Source organism: Glandiceps talaboti, chromosome 6 (genome assembly GCF_964340395.1).
Source record: "Glandiceps talaboti chromosome 6, keGlaTala1.1, whole genome shotgun sequence".
NCBI lineage: Eukaryota > Metazoa > Hemichordata > Enteropneusta > Spengelidae > Glandiceps > Glandiceps talaboti.
Genome location: NC_135554.1, coordinates 15,775,070 through 15,802,255, shown reverse-complemented (window position 1 = coordinate 15,802,255; position 27,186 = coordinate 15,775,070). Strand labels below are relative to the sequence as shown.

General features: G+C 35.0%; 2 protein-coding genes across 3 annotated transcripts; both read right to left on the bottom strand.

Moving 5' to 3' along the window:
* Positions 1-1,396: 1,396 nt before the first annotated feature.
* On the bottom strand, positions 1,397-1,906 carry LOC144436898 (dynein light chain Tctex-type protein 2B-like). The gene has a single exon (XM_078125760.1). The coding sequence runs from the start codon at positions 1,904-1,906 to the stop codon at positions 1,397-1,399; it is 510 nt and encodes a 169-aa protein (XP_077981886.1).
* Positions 1,907-4,167: 2,261 nt separating this feature from the next.
* LOC144436196 (MAP kinase-interacting serine/threonine-protein kinase 1-like) lies at positions 4,168-27,185 on the bottom strand. 2 transcript variants are annotated; one of them, XM_078124917.1, is made up of 11 exons: positions 27,088-27,185; positions 20,416-20,481; positions 17,175-17,349; positions 16,363-16,470; positions 15,929-16,026; positions 15,370-15,491; positions 14,726-14,862; positions 14,165-14,319; positions 12,633-12,827; positions 11,982-12,146; positions 4,168-11,785 (listed from the first exon to the last, which is right to left on the bottom strand). In XM_078124917.1, exons 1-11 carry the CDS (start codon positions 27,163-27,165, stop codon positions 11,489-11,491), a joined length of 1,596 nt encoding a protein of 531 aa, XP_077981043.1. In that variant the 5' UTR covers positions 27,166-27,185; the 3' UTR covers positions 4,168-11,488. The 2 variants fall into 2 exon arrangements, with proteins under 2 accessions (XP_077981043.1, XP_077981044.1); XM_078124918.1 differs by lacking the exon at positions 27,088-27,185 and adding an exon at positions 23,253-23,461.
* Between the last annotated feature and the right edge of the window lies 1 nt (position 27,186).

Here is a 27,186-nt window from a genome sequence, read left to right as displayed (position 1 = left end):
GAAATCGATCATTTTATTCACGTATACTCCTATATCGATTACACAGAATAGCTGTGCGTTGAAAACGTTCGGTAGGCAAATCTTACGAAATTGATAACATTCAAATACATTATGATAAGCAATCCAATGTGTGTGTTGGAGCATTGTGTATTCAAATATAGACAGCTTTCGGCTATGTTCAACAGTGTATAGAATTGCCAATACAATATAGAGACAAAAACAGAAAAACAACCAGACTATTTTGAATGGAAATACTGTATACTTTTTGTAGCGAACCATCGAATCATTGATGTCATAACTACTCAACAGTTTAAAGCATAGGCCATTTATGGTAATAGTTCGGTTCCTAGTAATTAGTCATAGAAAGAACATATCTTGTTTGTATTTTCTTATAAAAGAATAATGACAGTTGTAAAGAACTTGCAACAATATAGTAAAAGCTTTGTGAACACCCTGTTCATGTGGTGTTGTACATGTAGGGAGACATACATACATACATACATACATACATACATACATACATACATACATACATACATACATACATACATACATACATACATACATACATACATACATACAAGAAACATTGACATCGTTGTTACACTATCGTCGACAAACCATTTAAGGAAAAATGGTCGAAATAATTATGACATCAATCTCTGGAATTGAACAGCCAAACGTGCATTACCAAATTAGACAGTCAAGTTATGCAATCTTGCACTAGATGATCCGTTCCGTACCTGGTTTTGTTAATCTTCTAAAGGTTGTGTGCTGTCCCTATCTTCTCTAGCCTCCTTGGACCCTAATCCCACCGTCAAATGACGACCATGCATAGAGTATATTCAGTCGTACTGTTTCGCTAGCACGTTACTTCCATCTTCCCAGCAAAGTTTATTTCGAATCGAAATCTTGATTAACAAGTAGTTATTTCAGAATTTTCAAATCACAGAATGTGGGAATCAGATGTCACTGTCGTCAGGCAGTTGCGCCATACTTTTGTAAGAAATCTCTTGATTGTTTTCAGAATAGATAGAGTTAATTTGATATACAATCATGTACACTAACAGACAAATTCTAGATCTACTTACATTTAAGTTATCAGCACATATACATAATACGTATTACTTGGTATATCGATGTATGTAAACAATGTTCGAAAATTTTCACTCTGTGACATTCCAACACTCAACAGGTTGACACCAAATGTACAATGCGTGAACTGTATGTATGTATTTAGTAAAATGTCTACATGTATTTGCAGTATAAAATACAACAAAGTAAATATAAGAAGGTGTTCAGCAAATCTGCTGTGTAGATGTTATCAAAGGAGTAGCAGTCATTCAACTTGAATAATTCGACTTTCATACATAAGATGTAGTCAACCCAAGTCAAGTTAATCACAATAAATTGCATACGCTGTTGCAGCACAAAACAGAGTGGCGTTTTCATACGTTGCTGTAACATAGCCATCAGCTTCGGTGGACCACAGACATCTACTGCTGATAATCAGTGCTTGTTGGTGTTTCTCGCCCATACACACGTGACATACCACTTTGTATCTGTTAATCGAGAGTACAGTCTTCAGATGATCTTTAATGTCATCACTAAATTGTCGACACAGAGTACTGCTATTCGCTCCATCGTACGTCATTCCAGTTAGCCGTTGCTCCAAGAAATGTGTCATCCAATTGTGTAAAGTTTCTCGAAATTCCCCAAATTTGACTTTAGGTTCCAATTGGTAAGTCGGTTGTAAATTGACTTTCGGGGTAGACTGACTCGGGCGGGTAGTTGTTGTCAACGTCGCTCGTCTCCTATTCATTCGCCATCGAGATGCCCATCGTTTTGCTGCCAAAACGCTAGTCACTGTGACCAGCATACGAGCGGGTGCGTTTCCCTTATCCATATTCAAAGTGTTCAAATTTGTGTTAACTTTCGCTTTCTGCAAACGTGTAACGACTACAGTCGTTATAATCAATGCAAAGACCACGAATGTCTAGATATAACTTGTGCTTTGTTACTTTGGAAGTGTAATCAGTGCATACACATCGTTTCGATCAACATATGGAGTGAGAACGCGTATCCCCTTGGTTACCGCTATACACAATACAGCGATGTGGCGAGCACTACGATGGCATATAATTAAGCGCCAATCAACGTTAATTCAAATTCCTGTCGACAAAATCAAATGTCAAAGGTCAACAGGAGCATTCTGCATCCAGACTGTTAAATAGAATATTAACTACGGTGTTGTACAAAGGAAAGTGTAGAATTTGTCAACCCATTCAGTAGCGTGTGTACTTAGTTTTGTAGCCCATCGCCTACCGTACCGTTATCAATGATAGAGGGACGGAGCACTTTTTAAGTTAACAAATGACGATTTCACAGCCGGTGTAGAATTTCAGCGGAGTTATTGACCCGATCTAATAGAATATATACTTTGGGGACACACACATGCATTGCATTTGATCTGGGTCAAGCAAATACAGTACTCAGCTAGTAATTAACATTTCTACATGAGGTAAAGCAAACACGTCACAACTTGACTGATTTTTACTATGCTTAAGACATTTGAGAAATAAACAAAAGCAAACAAATACACATAACGAACAAAAACAAAATGCACTCTGAAGCTATACACATAACACACATGTACGCACGCACGCACGCACGCACACACACACACACACACAAACAAACACAAACATGGACGGACAACGCACCATGCAGAGCACTATACTGATCCTTATCATTTCAGTTGTGCTAAAAACCACGACTTGCTTCGGTCCTTACTGTTCTAAGATTAAAAATATTACCAAAGGCGTAGTTATATTTGAAAATGCTATCCGCCAGCCAATCCATCCCTGTTGTTACCTATGCAATATGTCATTTTACTGTTGTTACATTAGTTGCTGGGTGACTGTGTTTATCTACTTTCCTAAAGTACCCGGCTGTTATCTTTGTCATATACACCATCATTTGGCTGTTTAGTGCTATGATATATACAATGCATATGTGTTCCCTTTTTGGATGCTTATGCATCTCAGTTTTTATTTGTGCAATACACACCATCAGTTAGGTTGCTATGAGTGTGGTCTTGTTGCTAGGCATATTTGCATATATGTTTAAATGTTTATTCACTTGCCTACCCATTTCCTGTATTTTATCTTTCCATCATCATTTGACTGTTGCTATGAGCATAGTCTTGTTGGCATGTTTATATCTTTGCATCATCATTTGACTGTTGTTATGGGCATAGATCTTGTCGGCATGTTTATATACATTTTTAAAATATCTATCAACTTGCCTGCCCATCCCTATCTTTGCAATATACACAATCATTTGACTGTAGCAATGGGCGTGGTCTTGTTGCTAGGCATATGTGCATACATTTTTTTTATCTCTGCAATATACATCAACATTGCATTGTTGCTATGAGAGTAGTCTTGTTGCTAGGCATAGATGTAAATATTTTTTTGGAGGTCTATCCAAATGCCTACCCATCCCTGTTGTTTTCTTTGAAATATAAACCATCTGTATACTGTTGCTTGGAGCCAGGTCTTGTGTCAAGGTCAAGGGTCAAGGGGCAAAGTTTCAAGAAAGAACAACTGATGTAAATATGGAGGCTGCCACTTGAATGGAGAAAAATATTGCAACAATTCAATACGAAGTGATATGAGCATCAAAAGTAACGAATGTGATTATTTAAGAATCCCTTCTTCTGTATTTCCTGCAAACAAAATTAAACAGAATAGGGAACTTGGAATCCAGACTGAGCATGCTCAGACGCCAAGGACTATAGTATTATCTGTGGTTATCGTAATACCTAATCTGGAGCTAACGATAAATTAAACCTCCCACCATGGTCAGGGTAATTATGAATTGATTATTTGTGGTTGCAAACAATGTAACAGTATTGTTTAGAATACCAATTCATTAGTATTTCTTATCACATTTCCCATGATGCAACATTCAACATGGTGGGTTTGCAATTTCCCTATTGGCCACAACATCAAAGGTCAAGGGTTATCAAAACACCAAAACATGTACAGATGAATGACTACTGCATAGTGAGTGACTGTAAAAGAATATACAGATAAACACAAGATATAAAACTAAAAATATTTTATTCTTGCAAATAAAATGTTAAAAATAGCAACAGCCCAGTCTTACTTGGAGAAATACATTGCATTCAGGCTATTAGGAAAAACAAATATGATATTCTCTGAAAAATAACATTGGTGCAAGCAATATTGGGTGTCATAGAAGTTATATTCAATTAATAAACTGCTTCCATAAATAAATAAGATTAAATTCAGAGTTTTCAATCTTTACAGCCAAAACTAAAGTCAAAAGATCTGAAAGTCTTACAGCATAACAGAATTCCATGAAATTGATTTTAAAAAGTCGCTTGGAACAATAACCGTGTTATAGATAAATACTGAAACGTCCTGTAAAATGAAATTAGTTGATATATCTTTGCTATTTTGCAATTTTTTGTCAATGTCATTGTTAAAGAGTATGAATGACAGTATTACATATTTTGTAAACACACTGATTTTACAACTAAGGCTTTATTTTCCATTTCTTTTCTTGAGCAATTCTTGTAAAATATAAATACTAAGTGTACAATCAGTAATACAGACCATGAAAATATGTCTTCAAATTAAATACCCTATCTTACACAAGATGTTGTTGTATCATTAACTAAAATTCTGATGGAAAAAAATAATGTTATTACCGATTTCAAAATTACAGAGAATATCATCCAAGTGCTTCATGATTTGTAACACATGGGAATGCTGTTGTTAGAAAACTATAAACAACATTAGGTATTCTACATCATTACGTATGTATCGGTGATGACGGTGGTGCATATGTATAGTACAGACTAGTATTTGCACTATAGTGTAATACCAAGAATGTTATTGTACACCTGTATGCAAATGATATGCAAATGAGTATGTGATCATTTCTTGAACATGAAATTATGTGATCACACAGTATGATATACAAATGTATAAGGAAATTTGCTTTTACAGATGACCATTTGTAATATACCATGCTGTGTGTGAGTGCCATTGTGGGTACTCAAGAGTATTTTACACTTGTGTTTGCGAGTGTCTACTCATGAAGTTGGGCAACAAAGAACACCACATTCACAAGAATAAATATCTGTAAGTGTGCAACCTTGCACTTAGGTGAAGTTGTGGGCTGCTGTCATACTATTATTCAGAGTAAATAGACGGTGTGGTATGAAAGCAAAGAATTTGTTTCGGTATTGTTACCAGCTGATACTAATGGACACTATACAGGTACAGTAGTAGAAACAACCAACATTAATTCATTCACTTTTAGACTACAATTCATATTGGATGATACGTTCTTAGGTATGATCAACTGCAATTTTGTGTGTGTTTCTTTTCTTTGCTTCCAGCCCACTCAACACATTGTTTTCTTCATAAAGCAAACAACTTGTAGAGAAGTGGGCACACTCAAAATGAAAACTATTCTTAAAATACACATAACACAACACAGCAGATAAGCCAAGTAACTGTTCATTGTCAAACCTAACTGAAGACAAATGTCAATCGCATTGAGATTTGGGCTACTTCAAAACCTGTAAATGTTGTTGATTGGCGATCTATTGCATAGATTATATTTATAAAAGTGCTGTTATGGTTGTTAACCTGAGTAGTCATGACAACTAAGAGGTGTTTTGACTTCAACAATCTCTTCCTGCCAGAAGAAATACATCATCATAAGCCAAACCAAACAGCAGAAGTAAGTTTCTAATATCTTTATAGCTTGCAATAGTGGTATAATACACAAAGATCAAATATACATGTGAACTTGTCACAGAATGTAAGATACATCGTCTCACTCTGCCCTCAACAGTCTTGATCGGAATGGCCAAATCAAGAGGGCGCCCTAACATGGCATATCTTACAGACTAGTAACCAAGTCATACACACACTTCTATTCAATACATTTTTCACCCATGTCTATACATCTATTTTCTTGTGTTACATTTCTGATAAAAATCTATTTTAAATTTGTACATTGCTTACAACTCAACAGTGATTGGAGCACGGCAAAATATATTGGACAGTTTTACATTAAAGGTGAAATAAAGTGGTTACTAATTCATATACTAGTATATCTCATAAATGAAAACAGATGGCAACATCTACCAGTTATAAATGTTTCTTTTTGAATGGTCACAAGTTCTAATATACTAAATGCAATCATAGATGTTTTAGTTTACCAAAAATACCCACAATTTTTAAAAAAGATTTGAATATAGAATCCACAATTTTGAAATTCAAATGGAGTTTGTTTCTTTTAATACTGTGTTTATCATATACTGCTAAAAATAATAAGTTTTCTCTTTTTTTAAATTCGATACCATATGCTTTTACACTGAATGTGATCCAAAATCTGTATTAATGAAAATATTGTATATTTCCTAAAAGGAAAACACATACTCAAAATGTTTAGTAAAGCTACTGATATCAAGCCAACCCTATTTTCTTTTGATATTTGGTCTGACCTTGTGGGTTCCTATAGTTGGTCATTTCATTTGTTTGGAAAATAGGGGTGGAAGACAAATTCTCTCCTGATATGTTAAAGACTAGTATCCATTGATAAATTCTTCTACAGAAATCAAGTTGTAGCAAACTATGACACTGGTAATTCAGCCTTTGGTTTACAAAGATAGACACAAACTAAATCTATCATTCTTCAATGTGGTAGATTGCACAAGTGGTGGTTCCTCTGTTGTATGATTCTAATCACTCTGTGATCAACATAGTGTAAACACTGGAAGTTCCAAAACAGCACTCCAAATTCATGGAACTCTAAATAAACTAATTTTCTCATGATGCCTCTCTACTGAGATCATAATTAAACAAACGTCTATTCATTAGCTTATCACTGTTGTATCAACTTGTTGTAACAATAGTTTTAGTTTGCGTCTATCTTAGAAAACTGAAGGTTCAATTACCAGCATACTAAGATATTCACAAGTACTAAAACCATTGAAACAACGTTAGTATAAGCCATTGATGGGTGTAGATGTAATTTACACTCACAATATGGTGGTGTCTCTGATAGCAAGTTTTCCTGGTGTGGCTCTACATTCGACCTCTTTCAATGTTTACACTATCTTGAACAGACATGGATTATATCGACATAAGCAAGGCACAGCTATCACTTACTTGTGTAATTTACATTGAACAACACTAATTTTAGTTTGTGTATGTACCATAATCACCAACATGTCTAATCTACCACTTGCAACAATAAGTTTCAGTTCATGTCTATTTTAGTTTGCTGATAGTTTGCTTTCCATAGTAGTACTTGCAGACATAGAGTGACAGTGTGGTAGACTCGTTAAGTATTAAAAGTGATTGGTATACTGAACACAAAATAAGGATTGTCTTGTTACATTGATCAAAACAGTCTTAACTTACAATCATCTCATCTATGAACTTCACTATCACTGCTGAAAGCTTTGTACATTTCTTAAGTTGTTAGTTTTTTTTTTAATTTTTATATCAACTATTCCTTCAATGTATGTGACCATAGTCAAAATCCTACTTCTGTTCAAAAAAAAAACAGAGAAAAAGATCAATCATCAACATAACAGTCGTTTCAAACAGAAGCCATTTCCACATTTCTCTCCATCTTTGCAAGAGAAAACTTCTCTAGGTCCACTTTTTTTATTATTCAAAAACAGAAAATAATATTGTCTTTTAAATACAAAATTCTACTTTATATGTACATGACTTCTGACTTTAAATATCTAGAAATGCAAGGAGGAAACTTTCAAACCCAGATATGTTTGGGCTACCTCAAGCATTATCACTTCGTCTTTAATATAAAGCAGCAAGTCTGATTGCTCAAGAAGCCCATTTTGGTGAGACTTTTTAAACAGTAGCATTTATGGGAGGTTCTGATAACTTGTGATTCTTTCAACACTGTTTGCTTACTATGATGAGTAGAGCATTGTCTGTATGGTATGGTGTGACAGGGCGCCCTCATGCATCAGTCAACCCCTTGAGTGTTGGCTGATGCACATTGGCAGGACACAACAAAATGTCATGCAGACCAAGTAGGGCATACCTTCAGACAATTTGAGATAACTGTATTATACTCAAGATCATATCCTATTATGTTGAATGTGTATTCCTATGACTTTACACAGTGACGCTAACAAATTAATGTATTAGTCTATTCCTATGACTCACACAGTGACAACTAACAAGTTAATGTACCATCAGACAACAAGAATCATAACTCATTAGGTATTCATACATTAACCCATGTCTTGAGTTAACAATACATGCCAAACAAGCAATGGATCTGTCTTGTCCAGTGCATCACAGACTTTCTTAATGTACAGAACTTGAACACTTCCACAATACAGACGTTCCAAACTCCTAGTACTGTAGCCGAAACACTTGGCAATTTGGCAAGACACAGGTGTTCATATGCTGTGTCACATAGCCAAGTCTTTGGGCAATATGTACTGTTATCTTAAAATAGTTCACTTTATGTGAAAACCTGAAAACCTGAATACCACATTTGCTTGTTTGATATTTGGTAACTTTTTATTCTCAATTTTTATCTCAATTTTGGCATTTTTTTTTATATCAAGAGCTCTCTGTACATGTATGTTGTAATCTATAAGACTGTATGGTACACTACTAACAAAGTAAACTCCTGTCTACTACCCTACTAAATACTTATCAGATTGTGTCTCAAAACAATACAACCATTGTTAACCTTTGCCTATTGTCTCAAAAGTCACAAATTTTAGATTAAATTTCATTTACATCTCATTCTAAATTAGGAATGTAATGTGCAGTACTTTTCATTCAACTTTGTTATTCTCAGCTATCTTAGTCATAAGCCATCTCATAGTTTTTTTTTCTCTGTACAAAAGGTTTGACAATCGCGACTTGTGTTTAGAAAACTACACATGAAATAGCAAAGTTTTCACCTAGCTAGTTACAAATGATATGATGGCACAGTGTTCGGTTCTACTGACACTAGAAAACCTTTCATGGAAGACAAAATTATAGTACTGGTGTCTGAGGTCATTTTTATCTCCTTTTTTTAAAAAGCTGGATGATAACACAGCACACTGCATTCCCTGGTTCTCCTGACACGCACAGATAAAATCTACTCAAAATTGTGTATAATGTACATGCTACCACAACATATATAGGTTTGAAAATTTCCCCATAGGCACTATCATTGAGCTGTGTTTTACATCTGTGACTTTCCATGTTATTTCTACATTCTAGCTATGATATACAAGGTAACAAACACTTGTAATTCCAACAGATTCTACATTCTAAAGGATTAATTGGTCAATCCAACAATGTCAACTGACTGAAATACTCAAAAGATGTCAATCTCTCAATATATATGGACAGAATTTTTTTTTTCCAAAAAAAAGGGACAACATTACCAGTATAAAATGTTTTTGAGCTGTACATAACCACTGCCATGTTTTCAGCACCAATATATAAACATATAAAACAATGAATGAAAGATGCTTTATTCCACACAGGAGTTGAACAAAAAGGAAAATTTGGACTTAAAGGGGTAAATAACAATCCCACGCCTCCTTTATTTTCTGATTCCTCCCCCACTAACTTTACACACACAGAATGGAATAACTTTGAATCTTTGTACAATATCCTTTCTGTATTTGAACGATTGGTCCTCTCAAACTCAATACTGGAATGGACACACAGCATAGAAGGGCAATTGTTATTACTTGACATCATGCCAATGAATGAAATGAAATATTAATTTCACTTCAGTTTTTCCATCAAGAGACTGCCCCAAGTCCTTAGATGTAAAATAAAATTCCATATATATTTAGCTCTGGAAAGTCCATCCAACTTGTACTTACATGGACATTTTTTATGTCTCTGTATACAACCAGAATAATCTAAATATTCATGTACAGTGAATGCTGCAATTTGACCATGTTATTACAAAAAATTCATGGACATGCAAATTCATTATTTATGTTTGGAATTTCACTTCCTCAAGCAGGATGGTTCATTTTGCATATGTCCATACATAAACATGTTCCAATATTGATATAAAATACCATGATTTTGCAGTCACTGATACTCTTGAAGTCATTTTTTTTTTAAATATCCGGGCGGAGGGGGGGAAAAGGGGAAAATGTTCAAGAAAAGAGAAGGTTCTGTAGACATGGCAGTAGGCATAAAATTAGATGGCAAATGAAAGAATTCTGTAAACACAATCTCATTTCACACTATCTACAATGTTCTGGCAGCGCCTTGTTGTATAAAAGCTTACAAAAAACTCTTCTTTCAATCTCTGGTAAATATATCATCTTAAAATTACTATTCAGCACCGTTGACCTTCGACCTGTAGCATACACAAGTACATGTAGACACATTGTTATCATGGCTGCCCCCTGGAATGTTCACTTGACCTATATCTTTACCAATAAATTAAGTTACCAACTTTCAAAACATATCTTTACAATGGAAAGGAAATGAAACTGTTCAAAAACTATGTACAACATGAACTTTGTGGGTATATGAATAGTCAGTTTATTTTTGCATTTTTTTTAATGAATTTATTCCCATCATGAGGTGCTCCTTCATCATAAATAATTCCAGTAAATACCATCTTGGTTTTGATGTTAATGGCAATAAACTGAACTCAGTTGATCCCTTCATGTACCAGACACGCTTAATCAAAATCTTTTTTCTTTTTTCAAAAATGTATTACAAGAAAAAATGGACATTATCCTTCAATTGCAAGAATGGTCTCTACTATCTTATTCAAAGTAGGGATGTTATAAATGGTATTGTTAAAGGTAAATGCTCCATATTCTTAAATTATCAAGACTTAACAAAAATACCGTGTTGTGTTTACTGTGAGAAGTACTGAATTCAACCTATTCTTCTGTTTGCAATCATGACCACTTGATATGAAACATAATACAAAGTCTCTTAAAATCAAGCTTAACAGAGCATGTACCTTTAAGATTCGGAAGAAAATGATTTTTTTTAAATATATTCCTGATGGGATTTAAATATTATATGGCCTGTGGAAAATGTTCAGGAATATTTTTTTTTTGTACATAATGATTTTCATAACAGCTAATGTCCAATAACTGTTTTTAAAGTACCGGTAATGTATCAACTTAAATAAAATTCTTATGTGAAACTATGAACAACTATATACAAAAAGCTTAAAAACCATATTCAATATGACGCTGCATAAAATGCCACTGGTATAACTTAATCAAACTGTAATTTCACATTCCTTTTGCTCCTTGATTTTATAAACAGGCCCCATTCAAATGCTAAAATTTTGATGTGAAAATGAATAAACGTCTTTGGTTGCAACCATATATTTTGAACCTGAGTATTGCTGACCATGATAATTCCAGGGGGCATTCCCCTATTTGTTAACATTCTATTTACATCCCATTGCTTCCAATAGTAATGCATATTCCTCCAGATGATTTGGAGTTATTGACTTTTGCTCTTCTCTTGGCTAGGGCAGACTCCCCTGGTGGTGACAGACCAAAACTGGGTGGTGGACTTTCTTCATCTTCTTCGACAATATTCTGCCACTCAGTAGACATTGACATGTGTTCTTGGTGTTGTGCTACTAGTCTACCATAGGCTACAGCTTCTGCAGCAAACTGGGCTAAATCTTTGGCACTGTTGTTTCGTTGCAACACATTTGGAGTGCTCAGTGGGTTTGTTGGTGCCTACGATTGAAATGTGATCGAAAATATCGTCAATTTACTTTTTGAAATGCTTATTAACAATGTGACATAAAGCAAATTTAAAAAAAAATTCCAATTGATGTAAAGAAATAGCCTGAAATGACAATATTAAGAAAAGCGAAACATTACATTAAAATTTTTCTTATCAATACAATAATATTTAGGAGAGTCTATTTACCTGGTTGACCCAAGGGTGACGGAGAACCTGGTCTGCAGAGTATCGTAGGTGTGCATTCCTGACTAGGAGACGAGAGATGAGATCCTTAGCTGCATGGGAGATGTGACCCCATTCCTTTTCTGGGAAGTCATATGTGCCTTCCTGGATACTGTTCAACAATGTGTCCTGTAGGGAAATTAAAGTATAGGATCAAGGTTAATCAATGATGAAAATCACACATCTATTTTGCACTTTTAAATAGTAGTATCATATTTGTCATAAAACATAAAATTCTTGGATGCGTTATCTCCTGAGGTACTAAGTTTATCTTCAGACAAGGGTACGCCATTCAAACTGAAAAGTAGAAAGCCACTCTCAGCTATTTTTCATCCCATTGTGACCCATATCTAGGGTATCCCAAGCACACCATTGACAAAGGTTTTGGAGACATACAGTATGCATGAATTGAAAGTATAACTACTGCACTAAATGTGTGGTAACAACCCACACAAACTGATTCACAACTTCAGAATTTCATCCCAAATGTCATCAGCAGAAAGCACTTTAACAGATTCACTTCAAATCTTAGACAAATGGAAAATATAGAGATCACTAATGATGGAGATCAATGTTCAAATAGATATTTGAGTTCTGGGAAGGAATTCAGCTTACCTGACAGCCAATGCATGCCTCCCCTCTCTCCCAGCCACAGTCACTACCACACTGACCATAAAACGGTGGTTTGCCACTCAGCAAGATATAGAGGATCACACCAAGACTCCACAGGTCACATTTTTTATCGTAAGGTGTGGCTTCACCAATAAAGGCGTCCACTACCTCAGGTGCCATGTACTCTGCTGACCCAACCTATTAACATATCAGATCACATCAATGTCAAGACCCATCCTATTAACATATCAATGTCAAGACCCATCCTATTAACACATCAATGTCAAGACCCATCCTATTAACACATCAATGTCAAGACCCATCCTATTAACACATCAATGTCAAGACCCATCCTATTAACACATCAATGTCAAGACTCATCCTATTAACACATCAATGTCAAGACCCATCCTATTAACACATCAATGTCAAGACTCATCCTATTAACACATCAATGTCAAGACCCATCCTATTAACACATCAATGTCAAGACCCATCCTATTAACATATCAATGTCAAGACCCATCCTATTAACACATCAATGTCAAGACTCATCCTATTAACACATCAATGTCAAGACCCATCCTATTAACATATCAATGTCAAGACCCATCCTATTAACATATCAATGTCAAGACCCATCCTATTAACACATCAATGTCAAGACCCATCCTATTAACATATCAATGTCAAGACCCATCCTATTAACACATCAATGTCAAGACCCATCCTATTAACATATCAATGTCAAGACCCATCCTATTAACATATCAATGTCAAGACCCATCCTATTAACATATCAATGTCAAGACCCATCCTAGTAACATATCAATGTCAAGACCCATCCTATTAACATATCCGATCACATCAATCTCAAGCTATGTTGACTGTTGCCAAATGGTCAAGAACACAGCATTATAACACATCGTTTTCATATAAAGTTCAGTGATTGGCTTAGATCATGTCATGAGGTATGAATTAATGACCCATTGTAACCTGAATTTGCATAAAGTGGGCACTAGTCATACACTATTTTCCCTAGGGCACTAGTCATGTAGCGTAGTAGTCCATCCAGTGATTTGCTTTGACTTTGGAAAGAATATGTGCCTGAGAATGTCATCAGTTATCAAGCACTTACTGCTTGGCTTTATTCTGGCATTCATAGGCATCATATTACCCCTCATGCTGTTATGTAGCAACTACTTCCCTCAGTTTTCAACCTCAGGAAATATTGCTGCATAACAGCCCTTGGGGTAATAGACATCAACAAGTGTTATCGTAGAAAGGCAATAAAGTGTGTAACATGTTCAATCTTTTGAAATACGGTAAGATTGAACTATTTTACAAATGTCTAATTATACTGTTACAAACATTTTTAGGGGATTGACGCAAACATCACCATTTACAATTTTTGTTTTCCAGATTACCTTGTTATGGATCTTCATTTTGTTAAAACCTTGAGAAATATCATATCAGGCTGTCTAAATTTGCTGGACAAGAACACAGTTAACAACAGAAATACAAAATTGACTCACTGGAGTAAGTAGTTCTGGCGTAGTAACTGGTGTATTCTGAGTACTGTTCATTGTCAAACCGCTGCCAAGATCAAAATCACATATCTGGATAGGTGACACCTTGTCTGTATACTCGCACAGAATATTCTCTGGTTTCAGGTCTCGATGAGCAATGCCTATATGGAAACATATGACAATATACATGTATTTCAATACATTATCATAGAGTATGGTTGATTTAAAGAGGAACAAAGGTGAGGTCGATTTACTTCTGTTTTGGTCGATGTCCAGTAAGGCATGAAGAGTCACTGTACACCTCTACATGGCAAGACTTCTACATAAAATATGACAAATAAAATTATTTATATCACCAACGAACAGACCCAGACACTGATGTAGGGAATTCTGGGTAGGCAAGCAACGGAGGGGCTTCATTACGTATTTAATGTAAAAGCAGACAGGTTAGGTAAATGGGACATGTTAAGTTGGAGATTGTTCCAAATAAGCATACATCTTTGGAAGTGCTCCTAATTAAAGTTGTCAGGTTGGTTCTGTACACAATCCCCACACATATAAGCTCACCTTTGTTGTGCAAGAACCTCAAGGCTGACGCAATGTCTTTCACAGCCAACGCGGCTTCTTGCTCTGTAAATGTTTTCTTTTTCTTGATGTGGCTAAGGAGGTCACCTCCATTCATTTTTTCAAATACAAGATAGAATCTAAAGATGGTAAAAAAAACAACAACATATTTTTACCAAAAATCACATATTTTGCTCCATATCAATCCTGTGCTGCGATCATTTTGATTTGAAAAATTCCCTAAAAAACCCATCATATCCCAAGGCAATCGGTAGTTTACACAGACACAGACAGAGACAGAGACACAGACACAGACACAGACACAGACACAGACACAGACACAGACACAGACACAAACACAAACACAGACACAAACACAAACACAAACACAAACACAAACACACACAGACACAGACACCTTGTCATGCCTATAGCACAACATGATCTCAGTTCAGTTGTGCTAACAAAAGAACTTTAGTGAAGCCATGTACTATAGTATGATGGAAGATGCTATATTTCGGAAAACAATGGCAAGATTAGTGGTCCACTATTAAAATATACTATCATTTTCTAATACATTTTTAATCATTCTTTTGGACTGATTCTATTCTTTGTTTGAGTTTCTACCACTTCTATCTTTAACTCACCTATTTTCATCTTCAAAAAACTCAATCAATTGTAGGATGTTTTTCTGGCTTTGGCAGTAATAAGCTGTCTCTATTTCTTTGAACACTCTACCCCGACTTCTGCCTGTCTTTTTCTCAATCATCTGTAGAATAAAATACAACATGAAATCATCAATACTCCCAATAGCACACAAGAGGGTCAATAATTGACAGATCCCATGACTGGGTATTCACATAAGTGTTCAGCCTCTATTCTGCAGTCATACTTTCATGAATACCCACACTGACGCTCACGTCATGAGGTTCTGTTCTTAGTACATACGTTTATCTAAAACAACAGTACCATTCTATTTACCGGTAAATCATACTATGTAATCACACAATCGCATACTAGTACAAAGAATGAACATTTGCATATCATTTGCATTCGTGTAATGATTTCAGCAATGCAGTACAAAATACTATTAGTATGGGTGTGCTAAGTTGCAAATAATCACTCAGTCTGGTACATCTGTAATAATTGACAAATCTCAGCTGACATGTAATTAATAAATGATATAACAAGATTGTTTTTTCTCACCTTGACTGCATACTGTTCCCCTGTAGAAATGTTGCGACATGTTTTTACACATGCATAGGCACCTTCACCGAGAACCTCCTCAGTTAGATGATAGAAGTCTGTAAGAAATTTACTTTATTTAATGATTCACAAAGACACAGTATGTTATAAAGTAGTAGTAGTATTTCTGCCTTTTAGAACACTTGTATTGAATACTTCTACTAACATACATAATATATTGATTTTGGGTGATAAAATAGCCCTTTTGTAACTCACCGAACTTTGAAATTTTGTAGAGCAACCCTACTGCAAAAATAATTTTCTTCTGGAACATAGTGTAGAGCACGTAAAAAAGTGTACAATGATTACTTGCACATTACCTTAAAGAACTAGCAATTTAAATCTACTCTTTTCTTCCAAAACAGAGTCACTTAAAATGCTATGTCAAATCTTACCTTCAAATGTACTGGGTATGATCTCTGAATGTCTCTTCTTTTTTCTCTTCTTCTTCTTGACTTCCCTGTTGCCCAGTCCAAGGGTTGATTTGCTGGTGATCATGGGATCTGTTATGACATTGAAAGAAAACGCACATCACTTTATACAGTATGACAAGATACCACTATCAAACACAGTATTGAATTTAACTTTTGTTCCAAAAACAAATATGAACATTTTACCAGAAATATTCAACAGTACACTTCAGTCTTTGTTAACAGATTGACCTACTATTCAGCACACGTAACCTTATGGATACGTGAGTTTAATATGGGGTCATAGGTGCCTGGAAGTTTGTATCGCCCTCCGTCCTTTTACCTGAAATTTTCATGTTTGTGTTTGTAACAAGAGTTCAAATTTGACACTATGGTTTACAAACACAGATGAATTTCTATTTGAAATTGGAGATTATCAAAATGGTTTACTGGTATTATTTAAAGAAAGACCCGTGTAGTAAATAGGAGATATTTACACTACATTAACTCTTAGTACTGAAAGTGCAGAAGAAAACACTCGAAGCTTGAATGCAAATACCTCTGCATACCCCAGGCCTTCACATGCCATCTGGTTCTCTTATTAATGCATATGTATACACATGTACCTGAAACAGCGAAATGCTGTAAAATCATACTGTACAATCCAGCGATTTTGAATACCAGGAACAGCAAGTGTGTATCATTTGAATACACATGTGACTTGTATGTACTTTATATACTGGTGCACACCATCTCTGATTCATACACTGTATGTTATAATAATCACATTCACTTACCGTTATTAGAAAATGCAGGGAAATTGGACTGGACAGTGTCGAGACCTAGCAGATTAGTTGGTCTCTGTGAAGAAGTATCATTGCCACTATTACTAGTACTACCATTATTAGTATTTGTATTGGTACTGGGATCAATGAAATTTTTATTAATGTCTGACGGCATGGTTGTTTGCAGCTGAAAATAAACAAAGAAATGAAGACATGGTATTAATATATTGTGATTCACAGACTTATACTACAAGGAAAAGTGATGTCAGATTTATTTCTGTCTTTTGTATTGATTACTGCTATCAACTTACATTTGATTTTGGGTGATCAAATAGCACCTTGGTAACTCATTCAATTTTGAATTCTTCTAAACAAGCCCGACTGGACTGACATGTGTCTGGGATATCTTGCAAGAATTAATGTGAAATCTCATTTATAAATAACATCGCATGATTTACCACAATCTCTTTGCTTTGCATTTGTTAAGACAACAAGATGGTGGAATTAAAATGTGATGTCATCAGGAGAGGTTTTCATTGTTTAATAAGATATTTTTCCATGTTTTTAATAGTAAAGTGGGTAAAAATCCCCGCCCAGTCATTTAATGAAGAATCCTGCAAGAATTGAGATATTATCAGTGGAAATTTAAACACTACATTTTATATATCAAACCTTACACCAGCTTTCACAAACTTGTTGTGTCTTTGACTTTATTACAGACTATAATGGTATAATGTAAACCTATATGTTTTTGCCACTACAAATTTTTTTGCAATTTTAGTCTTCAGCTAGTTGTGAAAAACAATTTTTTTTACTAATACCCAGACTGGTATATTGTTTTTATGTAGAAGATTATATTTTATTCACTATTTATTTTTTCAATTTTTTGTCCCACTATATCAGTGAAGTAAGACTTCAGTGAAAATTTTGGTATGTCTGATTGTTATGTATATAAAGGCTAACAGTAACACAGTACATGCCCTTCATAGTACATAACTGTTACCAGTATTGAACTTTAACCTTTTCTCAGTGTTTCTCTGACCTTTGACATCCATGTAAACAATCACATGTGATTTCCATTGTGTGTACAAACAACAATGACTAAAACAATGCACCTGGATTATACAGGCAAGCTACATTTTATTGGGCACTCTTTCTGTAATTTCTTTTCATAGTTTTATTTCCACGTAACTATACATGTATCCATACCTTGCTGCGATCCACATAAAATAGTCTTTCCCATAATCCATGTTAGATTTTTCATTTCAAAAGTGTAACTTGAGAAATCAAAACCACAGCTAATGTTACCATATGTCTGTAGTCTCTCATAAATGAGGCTTATTAAGATACTAGATACAATGAAATATGTTTCAGTACTTAGAATGAATCATATAAAAAAAATTTAAAACACACATAGAAGTAACCACTGACAACTACGGTACGTTACAAACTGTGATGCAAATAAGTAAAGTAATTAAATAAAACATTCTGAACTTTATATGTTGTTCTACATTGTTACTCATTTATCAGTTCAACTTCAAACATTTCATTTTGTAAACACATTAACACGCCAAAAAAATTAGTAGGTGAGAAATCATGATATTTTTGCTTATTTCGCTGGAAAACAAAAATGCAAAAATAAGTAATGACTAAAATTTTGTACATAAACAGTGCACCAGGCTTAATAATTCATGAAAAATTAGTCCTTGAGAACTAGCAAAAAAATTTAGAGCTGAAAATATATCGTTGTAGATTTACAGTACTTTGACTGACAAGTCATTTTGACTACATCTGTTCATTTTCATATTATTTTTTATTTCATTACCATAATCCTTCAAAATTAATTCAATTCTGCAAATTGGGCACAGAAAAAGCAATCACATATACTTTATCCTGTACTTTAATCTGCCTTTTGCAGGTATAAAAAATATATCCCCTCTGTGTTTCTATAGTAACTTCTATTTATAGTTTCAGCATCAAAGTCACATGACACATTGGCACTCTGCCAACCTCTACAGACACACCATCAGTGCTGCTGGCACATAACCAGATTGCATTGAAAAGATTAGTAGATACATATAGACTGGAGTCTCATCTCTCTGAGTCTGAGTAACTATTTACAAATTACTCAATATTCACACACCATATGGCCCTAGTTTTCTAGTGGATTTACAGCAAATTTTAAACTCAGATTCTTGAACAGGTACACTATCGTGAGCATGGAGAAATACACTGGTAATGATGAAGTACTATTAATATCTTTCATTGCTTTACTACTAACGTATCTCTACTTCTCAAATGCTAGAAATTTCATACCCAGTTTCTGACATGAAATTTCATAACAAGTTTTATATCATAATGATATTCCACAAGTTGACACCGTATTGTGTTTCATGAAGTGAGACATTACAGCTTTGTAACTGATCACAAGGCTGACATCATTGTTAAGAATAGAATTACACGGATTATGATTACATGGGATGGATGAATACACATTTTTCAATATTTTGTGATTGCATTTCATGGTTAATGATTCATGTCTATACTTACGAAATCTCCACTTTACAAGTTCTACATCTATTTCATTGTCATGTATATAAGATATGTGACAGAGTTGTGCTTACGATGTAGGCTATAGTCTTTCACACTTTTATTCATAAATTTTGTGTAGAAACTTGGCTATCTGGCTCGATATACTCTTCTGGTGAAAGAAAGCAAAGTCTCTAGGCTATGACAATGTCAAGCCATATACTGATATAGCTCAGCTTCTGGACTACAGAAGATGTTCTGGTGAATGACATTGTCAATCAGATAGCCAAGTCTGTACATTTTAGACACACATATATGGTAAATATATACACTTTATAGCATATTTATATAACATGTGTGTGTGTGTGTGTGTGTGTGTGTGTGTGTGTGTGTGTGTGTGTGTGTGTGTGTGTGTCTGTCTCTGTGTGTGTGTGTGCGCGCGTGTGTGTGTGTGTGTGTGTGCATGTGAGTGTGTGGAAGTACCGTTGCTACATTAGTATAAGTAGCAGTAGCACAACAAATGTTTCAAATGGATACAAACATTTAGGGTTGTCACCTGTTTGCCCTTGTTTGCATCATATTCACTTGATGACTTGAATGATACAACACCCAAACATTTAGTTAATCACATCAATAAATGTACCAGATAGACAGTACAAATAAAGTATTCCATCTGTACAACAGTAATGTCTTTAGAATTCAACTAACAAGGAAATACGCTTACTTTGAAGGCCTGGTGAAAATCTTTTAATTCCTGAGTTACTCTGGCCTGCTGCTCAGCTACTGACAACTAAAATATAAAATAGACAGACAAAGCTTTAGCAACATATGGCTGACACGTCTGTGTGATCTCTGACCCTTCATGATCTCTCTTTCTGCTGATGTAGGGAAATATAAGCTGGATGCCACATCACTCATTGTACTAAATACAGTGAGTTGGCAGTCATAATATATTGACATATTTCACTATGATATTTGTAGTGTAAAGAAAAGATAAGGAGCTGATAAATTTGCCTTTTTCCAATTTTCTACGTTAACAATATGAATTATTTGATTTTAGGTCCACGGGTTTGTTTGAAATTTGGTGGAATTTAGATTTTACCATATCTGTTGATATTTTATATGTCAAAATTTGAACAGCGAAAATTGTATGACAAAGCATGACAACATCAAGATATTTGAACTGTTTCAATCTGAAATACAAAGTAGGTGTGATAACCATTATCCTTGAAATAGCAAACCACTGTACTGTACTGTACTGTGCTGTGCAATAACGGCCAGTTAAAATGACATAAATACATCCATGGAATTCCTGTTATGAAACCTTGTACACAGATGTATACATGGGTGTTGTGTGACACTTCTTGAATAGTCACTGTTACAACATCTAAATCTTTTGATGACAACCATTATCTACGAGTTAACAAAATCAATGGGAAAGTCACAGAGATATATTACGGTGGAAACCAAGTTTTTAGGTAACTAAGCCAGACACAAACTAAAACCATTGTTTCAACATAATGATACATGCTATGGAATGGATGTAGGTTTAATTTTCAGCACCTGAAATAGAATATTACTGCCTAGGCAAGTCATAATAATAACGAACATCTGATTTCTTGGTCGACAACATAACTTCCGCTCCACGTTACTCATACATTACTATAGGCGCGTGTGAGAATAAGCCAACCTTCTTGTTCTATTTTGACCCTCTAGCAATAGCTAAAAAGTTATTACAGGTGCCGAGATTTGTACTCACAGTATGATGGCGTTTCTGATGACATCCATGTACATTTTGCCACTTTCAGTATTTACACTACTGTAATTACAGGGTGATTATATCTGAACAAACAAAGGTACAGCTATCACCCACTTGTGTAATCTACCACATTGCACAACAATAGTTACTTGTATCTCTCTTAGTAGGCCGAAACTTCAGTTTCCATAGTAGTATTTTGTGGTCTCATATCAACAGGAAATGATTGAAGACCAATACATGTAGGTCAGGGATATCTTAAGTTTAACTCACTCTAAGATATTAACTTTTACTTCAATGTATACCGTCATTTTGCCAGTTGACTCACTATACTAACATGTACTAGTGATTAAAAGTTTGCACATCAGAAATTCTACTTGGTGAAATCATTATTATTTTAACATGGGTACTCAAGCAATACTGCACTCATAGAGCGGTAAAGAGTGATAGAGGTCAGTCATAATATCTCCTAATATGTAAGGCAATACAATGATTATTGCATTCTGGTATGAACTTGCAAGGTCTCATTACTAAATTTCACATTTTTTTATCATCTAAATGTTTGTGTTACACACAAAAAAAAAATACAGAAAACGAAACAAAAAAGGAAAGAAGTCTTGAAAAAGAAATAAAAGGGGTTAACTCTTTATATAATACACATTTGGCAATTTGAGATTTATACATTTGTAAAATACTCTAGAGAAGGGGATATATTAGAACATTCTAAAGTTACTGACTAGATGTATTACAGAGAGTCTGAGACTATAAGTTCTTCACTCCAAATTTCAAATGTACTGGCGCAGAGCAATCTTAGCAGAGAATTAAAAAGTTCAAACTTTATTGCCCGTCAATAGGTGAATATGTGCCTACTGACTGACTGACTGACTGACTGTCTAGTATTTAGTGGGGCAGCATCATCTACATAAATAATATGTCCATGAATAGGTCTGACTTGGTACCTAACCCTAGATATAAATTGCGATTGTTTACAATGAAAATAGGACACCTGAACCTAAAGCTTGTTGAATGCCTAAAAATAGTAATAAGAATGATATACAATGTGATTAAAAGCTAAAAATGTAAATGACTCATCAACACAACTGCATGATTTCTACATAACAATATCACCTGATGTACGAAGCCTAGATCCTTAAACACTAAGGTAAGACACAACCAAACGTAGACTAGAATCTAGTCATGGAGTGATTTTTGTTGGTACCTTTCCCCAACGCCTGGCATTTCACTAAACGGTTGTGTTGTTAAACCCCCAAATTAGATTATGATTTCCCACAGTGATGAATATGATGATGTTTACATCATACCGCTCAACTTTGAGAGTTGGTTCTAATTACATGGTGGTGCTACTGACATGATCAAAAGATTTACATGTAAAATCCAATAAGAATTTGCTCCTTGATCTTTCTGGTTGCAGCTCCATTAAGTAAAAAGACTGCTAGCTAAATGCCAGGCAGTAGGGGAAATTTGAGAGCCTAAAATACCCACACGATTAGATTCTAAAGCCACAATACTCAACCAAGCACTTCCACCTGATATGATGCACAACACATTATAAAAGACAAAGTGGTAGAGAACAGTAGTACATGTTAAATATGTTAAATACAACAATAAATTGTGTCCTTTTGTCACAAGATTGAGAATGTGTACATTTACCTACATGCACTGTTTCATGACTACGGACGCCAAAGATGACTCATACATACAACATTCCAAGTTTGGGTGACACTGGTACAGAGTACACTACACTCACACATGTACACTGACTACACTACAAATCTTTAGGTTACCTGTAAGAAGGTGAACTGTACCAGACTGTGGCAAAAGATGGTAACTGTTAACATTACAACTCTAATATGTTAGATCCATGCAAGGAAAGCTGGACTGAGAAGCAGAATATGTTGACTACGCAGAAACTAACGATGAAATGGCTGTCACCTGATGTTCATGCTGATGTGATCAATTCTACTGCACTGGATGATGAAATCCAAAACAAAGATTTCCCTGGCTTGTGAAAGCAGATTTTTACATAATTGGCACTGCTTAGTCATAAGGCTACCAACACAACATACAAATAGAAAGTTCTACAACCCCTATTGTGTTGATTCAGTCTATCCACACTACACAATGACAAAATGCAAATGATGGGAATCCATTGACTAGAATAATCCTGTTACCTTGAACTTCCCAGTGCCACTGTCAGGGTGAACTTTGTTTACAGTAGGTTATAATTTTTCTGAACTGTTCAATGGAATGAAGTGAGGACAGTCTACCCCTTTTACTGACCCAAAACTATGACCCTTGCTCCACTAAATTTCTATAACCATGCATTCAAAATATGTATTTCTTAACAAGTTGGGATGTGTTTTCTGTGTGTACATTATAGTCTATAATGAATCCCAGTGTTCAGGTAAACAACAGAACTTATAAATAACAGCAGTGAACTTCAATGTGAACTTGAAGGATACCTATACACATTTTATTGATTGATTTAATAACCCCAACATCAACATGACGATTTCAACTAAACACATAGTTGCACTAGCAGTAGCACTAGCCTATTCACAATAACTGTGGACTAAGCAGTGTCACTGTACTCTAAAAATTGGTGATTCCTGGACACAAAACAATACAGTACACACACACACACACACACACACACACACACACACACACATACATCCTTGTATAATTAGAAATGATGTATGATGGTGATAAGTACCACATGGTATAATTCAACACTACATACTTTGTTGACAGCTATACTAGACATGTTGAAACATAGTCTTGTGAACAGAATTTGAATAAACTATTCACACATTTACATATAATTGGACATGTATGTAAATAATCGAGTTGAAACTTCTAGAACTTTCAGTTTGTACAGAATTCTCCAACAAATTAAACTCAGTATAAAATTCCCCTGGGGTTAAAACAAATTAAGAGACTAAACAGATTACAATGAAATTTTCATTGTTCTCTCTGAAATCAAAATAAACCAGGAAATAAGAGAAAGTCTGGTATGTTTGACCCTAAGGGTGTATTTCTTGCTTGGATGGGAAAACCCCTGCGGAGTTCCAGTAATCATCAACTTGTAATGTGGTACTCGACCTGTCAGACACATGTCCTATCCTGGTCATACTGTAGCCCAAGGATGTAATCAACTTCCTGGAGGCCAGAAATATCTCTTCTTGTGACTTCCATGTAAATACAATGTAATTTGAGCAACCGGATGTGAAGAACTACCACTTGTGAGTGTAAGGTATTTACAACTTGCACATAAAAAACAATGGGGAAACAGAAAGACCATTTGATGGGCATAATTGCTAACAGCTGGAATTCTATTAAAAGTTGGTCCATTCCTGTGTATATAGGTCATCTTACAGCCAAAACAAAACACTCAGGTGTACACAGGTCTGTTTACTTTAATATGTAGCAGTAATATGCCACACCTATCCAATAGGAAATAATAGCCGAACACACCAAATTTGAATCAGACTATGTTTAGTAATATCTGAATATATATAATGACAAAATGTGACAGCTTGGTGCAAATAACCCACCACTATTTGTAGGATTTTTGAACTCTTTCAAAACAAGTTTCTTTGTGGAATATGGTAATGAAAATATCACAGTAATATCTGTATTTACTACTAAGACTGCTGTTTTGTCACTTGTTGTACACTATTGTTCAACCCTACACAAAATAGTGGACTATATGAATATGACCATACAATACAGAATTTTACAGATGACATAAAATGCTAAAAAATAGACTGTACAAATGTACCTGGAACCTATATTTTGAAGGAACAACTGTACACTTTACCACATTGAAACTGCAATTATTTAATGCTTTACTCAAATTGTAGGCTGTATTCTTACCTTGAAACTGATGGTCAAAACTTATTATGTTTATGACATGTGTTCTGCTACAAGTATAATACATATGACTGGATGGTTCTTTTAAAGTCTGCAATGTTTTGGTGTCATAGGGAGTGGCTGTGATGTGATGGAAGTCAGGTGTGCATTTCACATGATGTAAGGTCAAACCATATCTGATCTCATCTTGATAATTATTAAGCATATCCTTGCCCACCTTCAGAGAGTTTGAGTTTTGACATTGGGTATACACTCACAATTTTTGTTTGTTGTGGTGGTGTATATTGGTTTGTCTTTGTCTTTGCTAAAGTGGGGAGACAAACTTTGAAGTGTTCAGTAAAATATACCTAATAATTAGAATCATAGCTATTAGCTTGAGAATGTCTCAATACATCAGACAATATTTCAAGGCAGCTGTCCTTGCCTAACTTTTAAACAGTAACTTAAAAAACAACAACCCACATTTTGCATTTAAATTCATCAGTTGACTTTTATATCCAAACTTATTGTTATTAGTACATGATAATCTAGCCTGGCCAGTACAAATTTAATTTCTTGACAAACAAAAAATGTGTGAAATTATCATCTATATATAATCACAACAAAAAGCAGGAATGGAAAAAAAAACAGGCTGACTGGGGTGAAGTTTTTATACACACATCTTTACATAATAAACTAAAATAAATATATTACTAAATTATAATAAGATTAAACACCTTACAAATCACTTGTATCAACCGCCTACAAGCGGAAAGAATCGGATATTGGTGACGTGTAGTTGTACATGAATCGAGTGTAACGTACTGCAAATTAACCTTTTGATAGCAGTGATCGACCGACCTTCACACATATACATGTCATTACGGCGTCTACATTCAAAAATAAATAAAGTCTCGAAGTACGACCAAAACCAACACAATAAATGCTGTTCATATTTTGAGCACAAAAAAAAAATTCAATCACGAACGATTTCGACCGACCGAATTTAATTTCAGTGGAAATACCCGATTGGGATAACTATGGAAGTGCTGCCTCCATAGGATAAGTTGTTCACAGTCTGTGTTGTTTCTTACGTGACTCAATCAATAACGATTGTGTTATGCTAATTTTCTGTTGTCAACATTGCATCAGCGATCCTATAAATACCACACAATTTACAAATCTGATGACGCCAATGTTTTGGTCTTAGAAATTTAAATGGGTGAAGGAAAATAAAACATTTCTCGGCTCAAAATGCAATCATATGAATAACTCTTCTCGATCTGGCGCTGCAGTGAAAAACACTGGGTTAGGGTTTCTCTGTGGCGCGCCACTGAACCGTCAGCAACTTTATACCCCTCGCATGATTACAATGTAATTAAACCGTCTACGGTCTAGGAAGAAGATTGTGACCAGAAATTTCCTTGTGCAAGTGAACAAGACTACCTTTACAGGGTACTTACAACACAGTGGCAGAGTAAAACGTACATAAAATGTTGATATACGTGCACTATGGCATACTCACAGTGGTCTTTCGGAGAATAATAAACATAGCCCGGATCTACAGTCATCACAAAACAACGAGGAACGAACAAGGAACATTTCGAGTTTTGCCTACCATAACAATAACTTGGAGTGGGAAATTTCCTGTCTATGCGGACGACATTATCATCAAAACTACGTTACTGCAGTTCTAGAATCTTTCTTTAAAACAGAAATATGTTGAATTTTGAAATATTAGGAACGAAAATGGGCAAAACTTACCTCAAACAAGCACCTACTATTATCTACACGGACTCCCTGATTTGACTGCATTGCTGCCCTAGCCCTGAATTTTACCATACGTCATCAACCATGTGATGC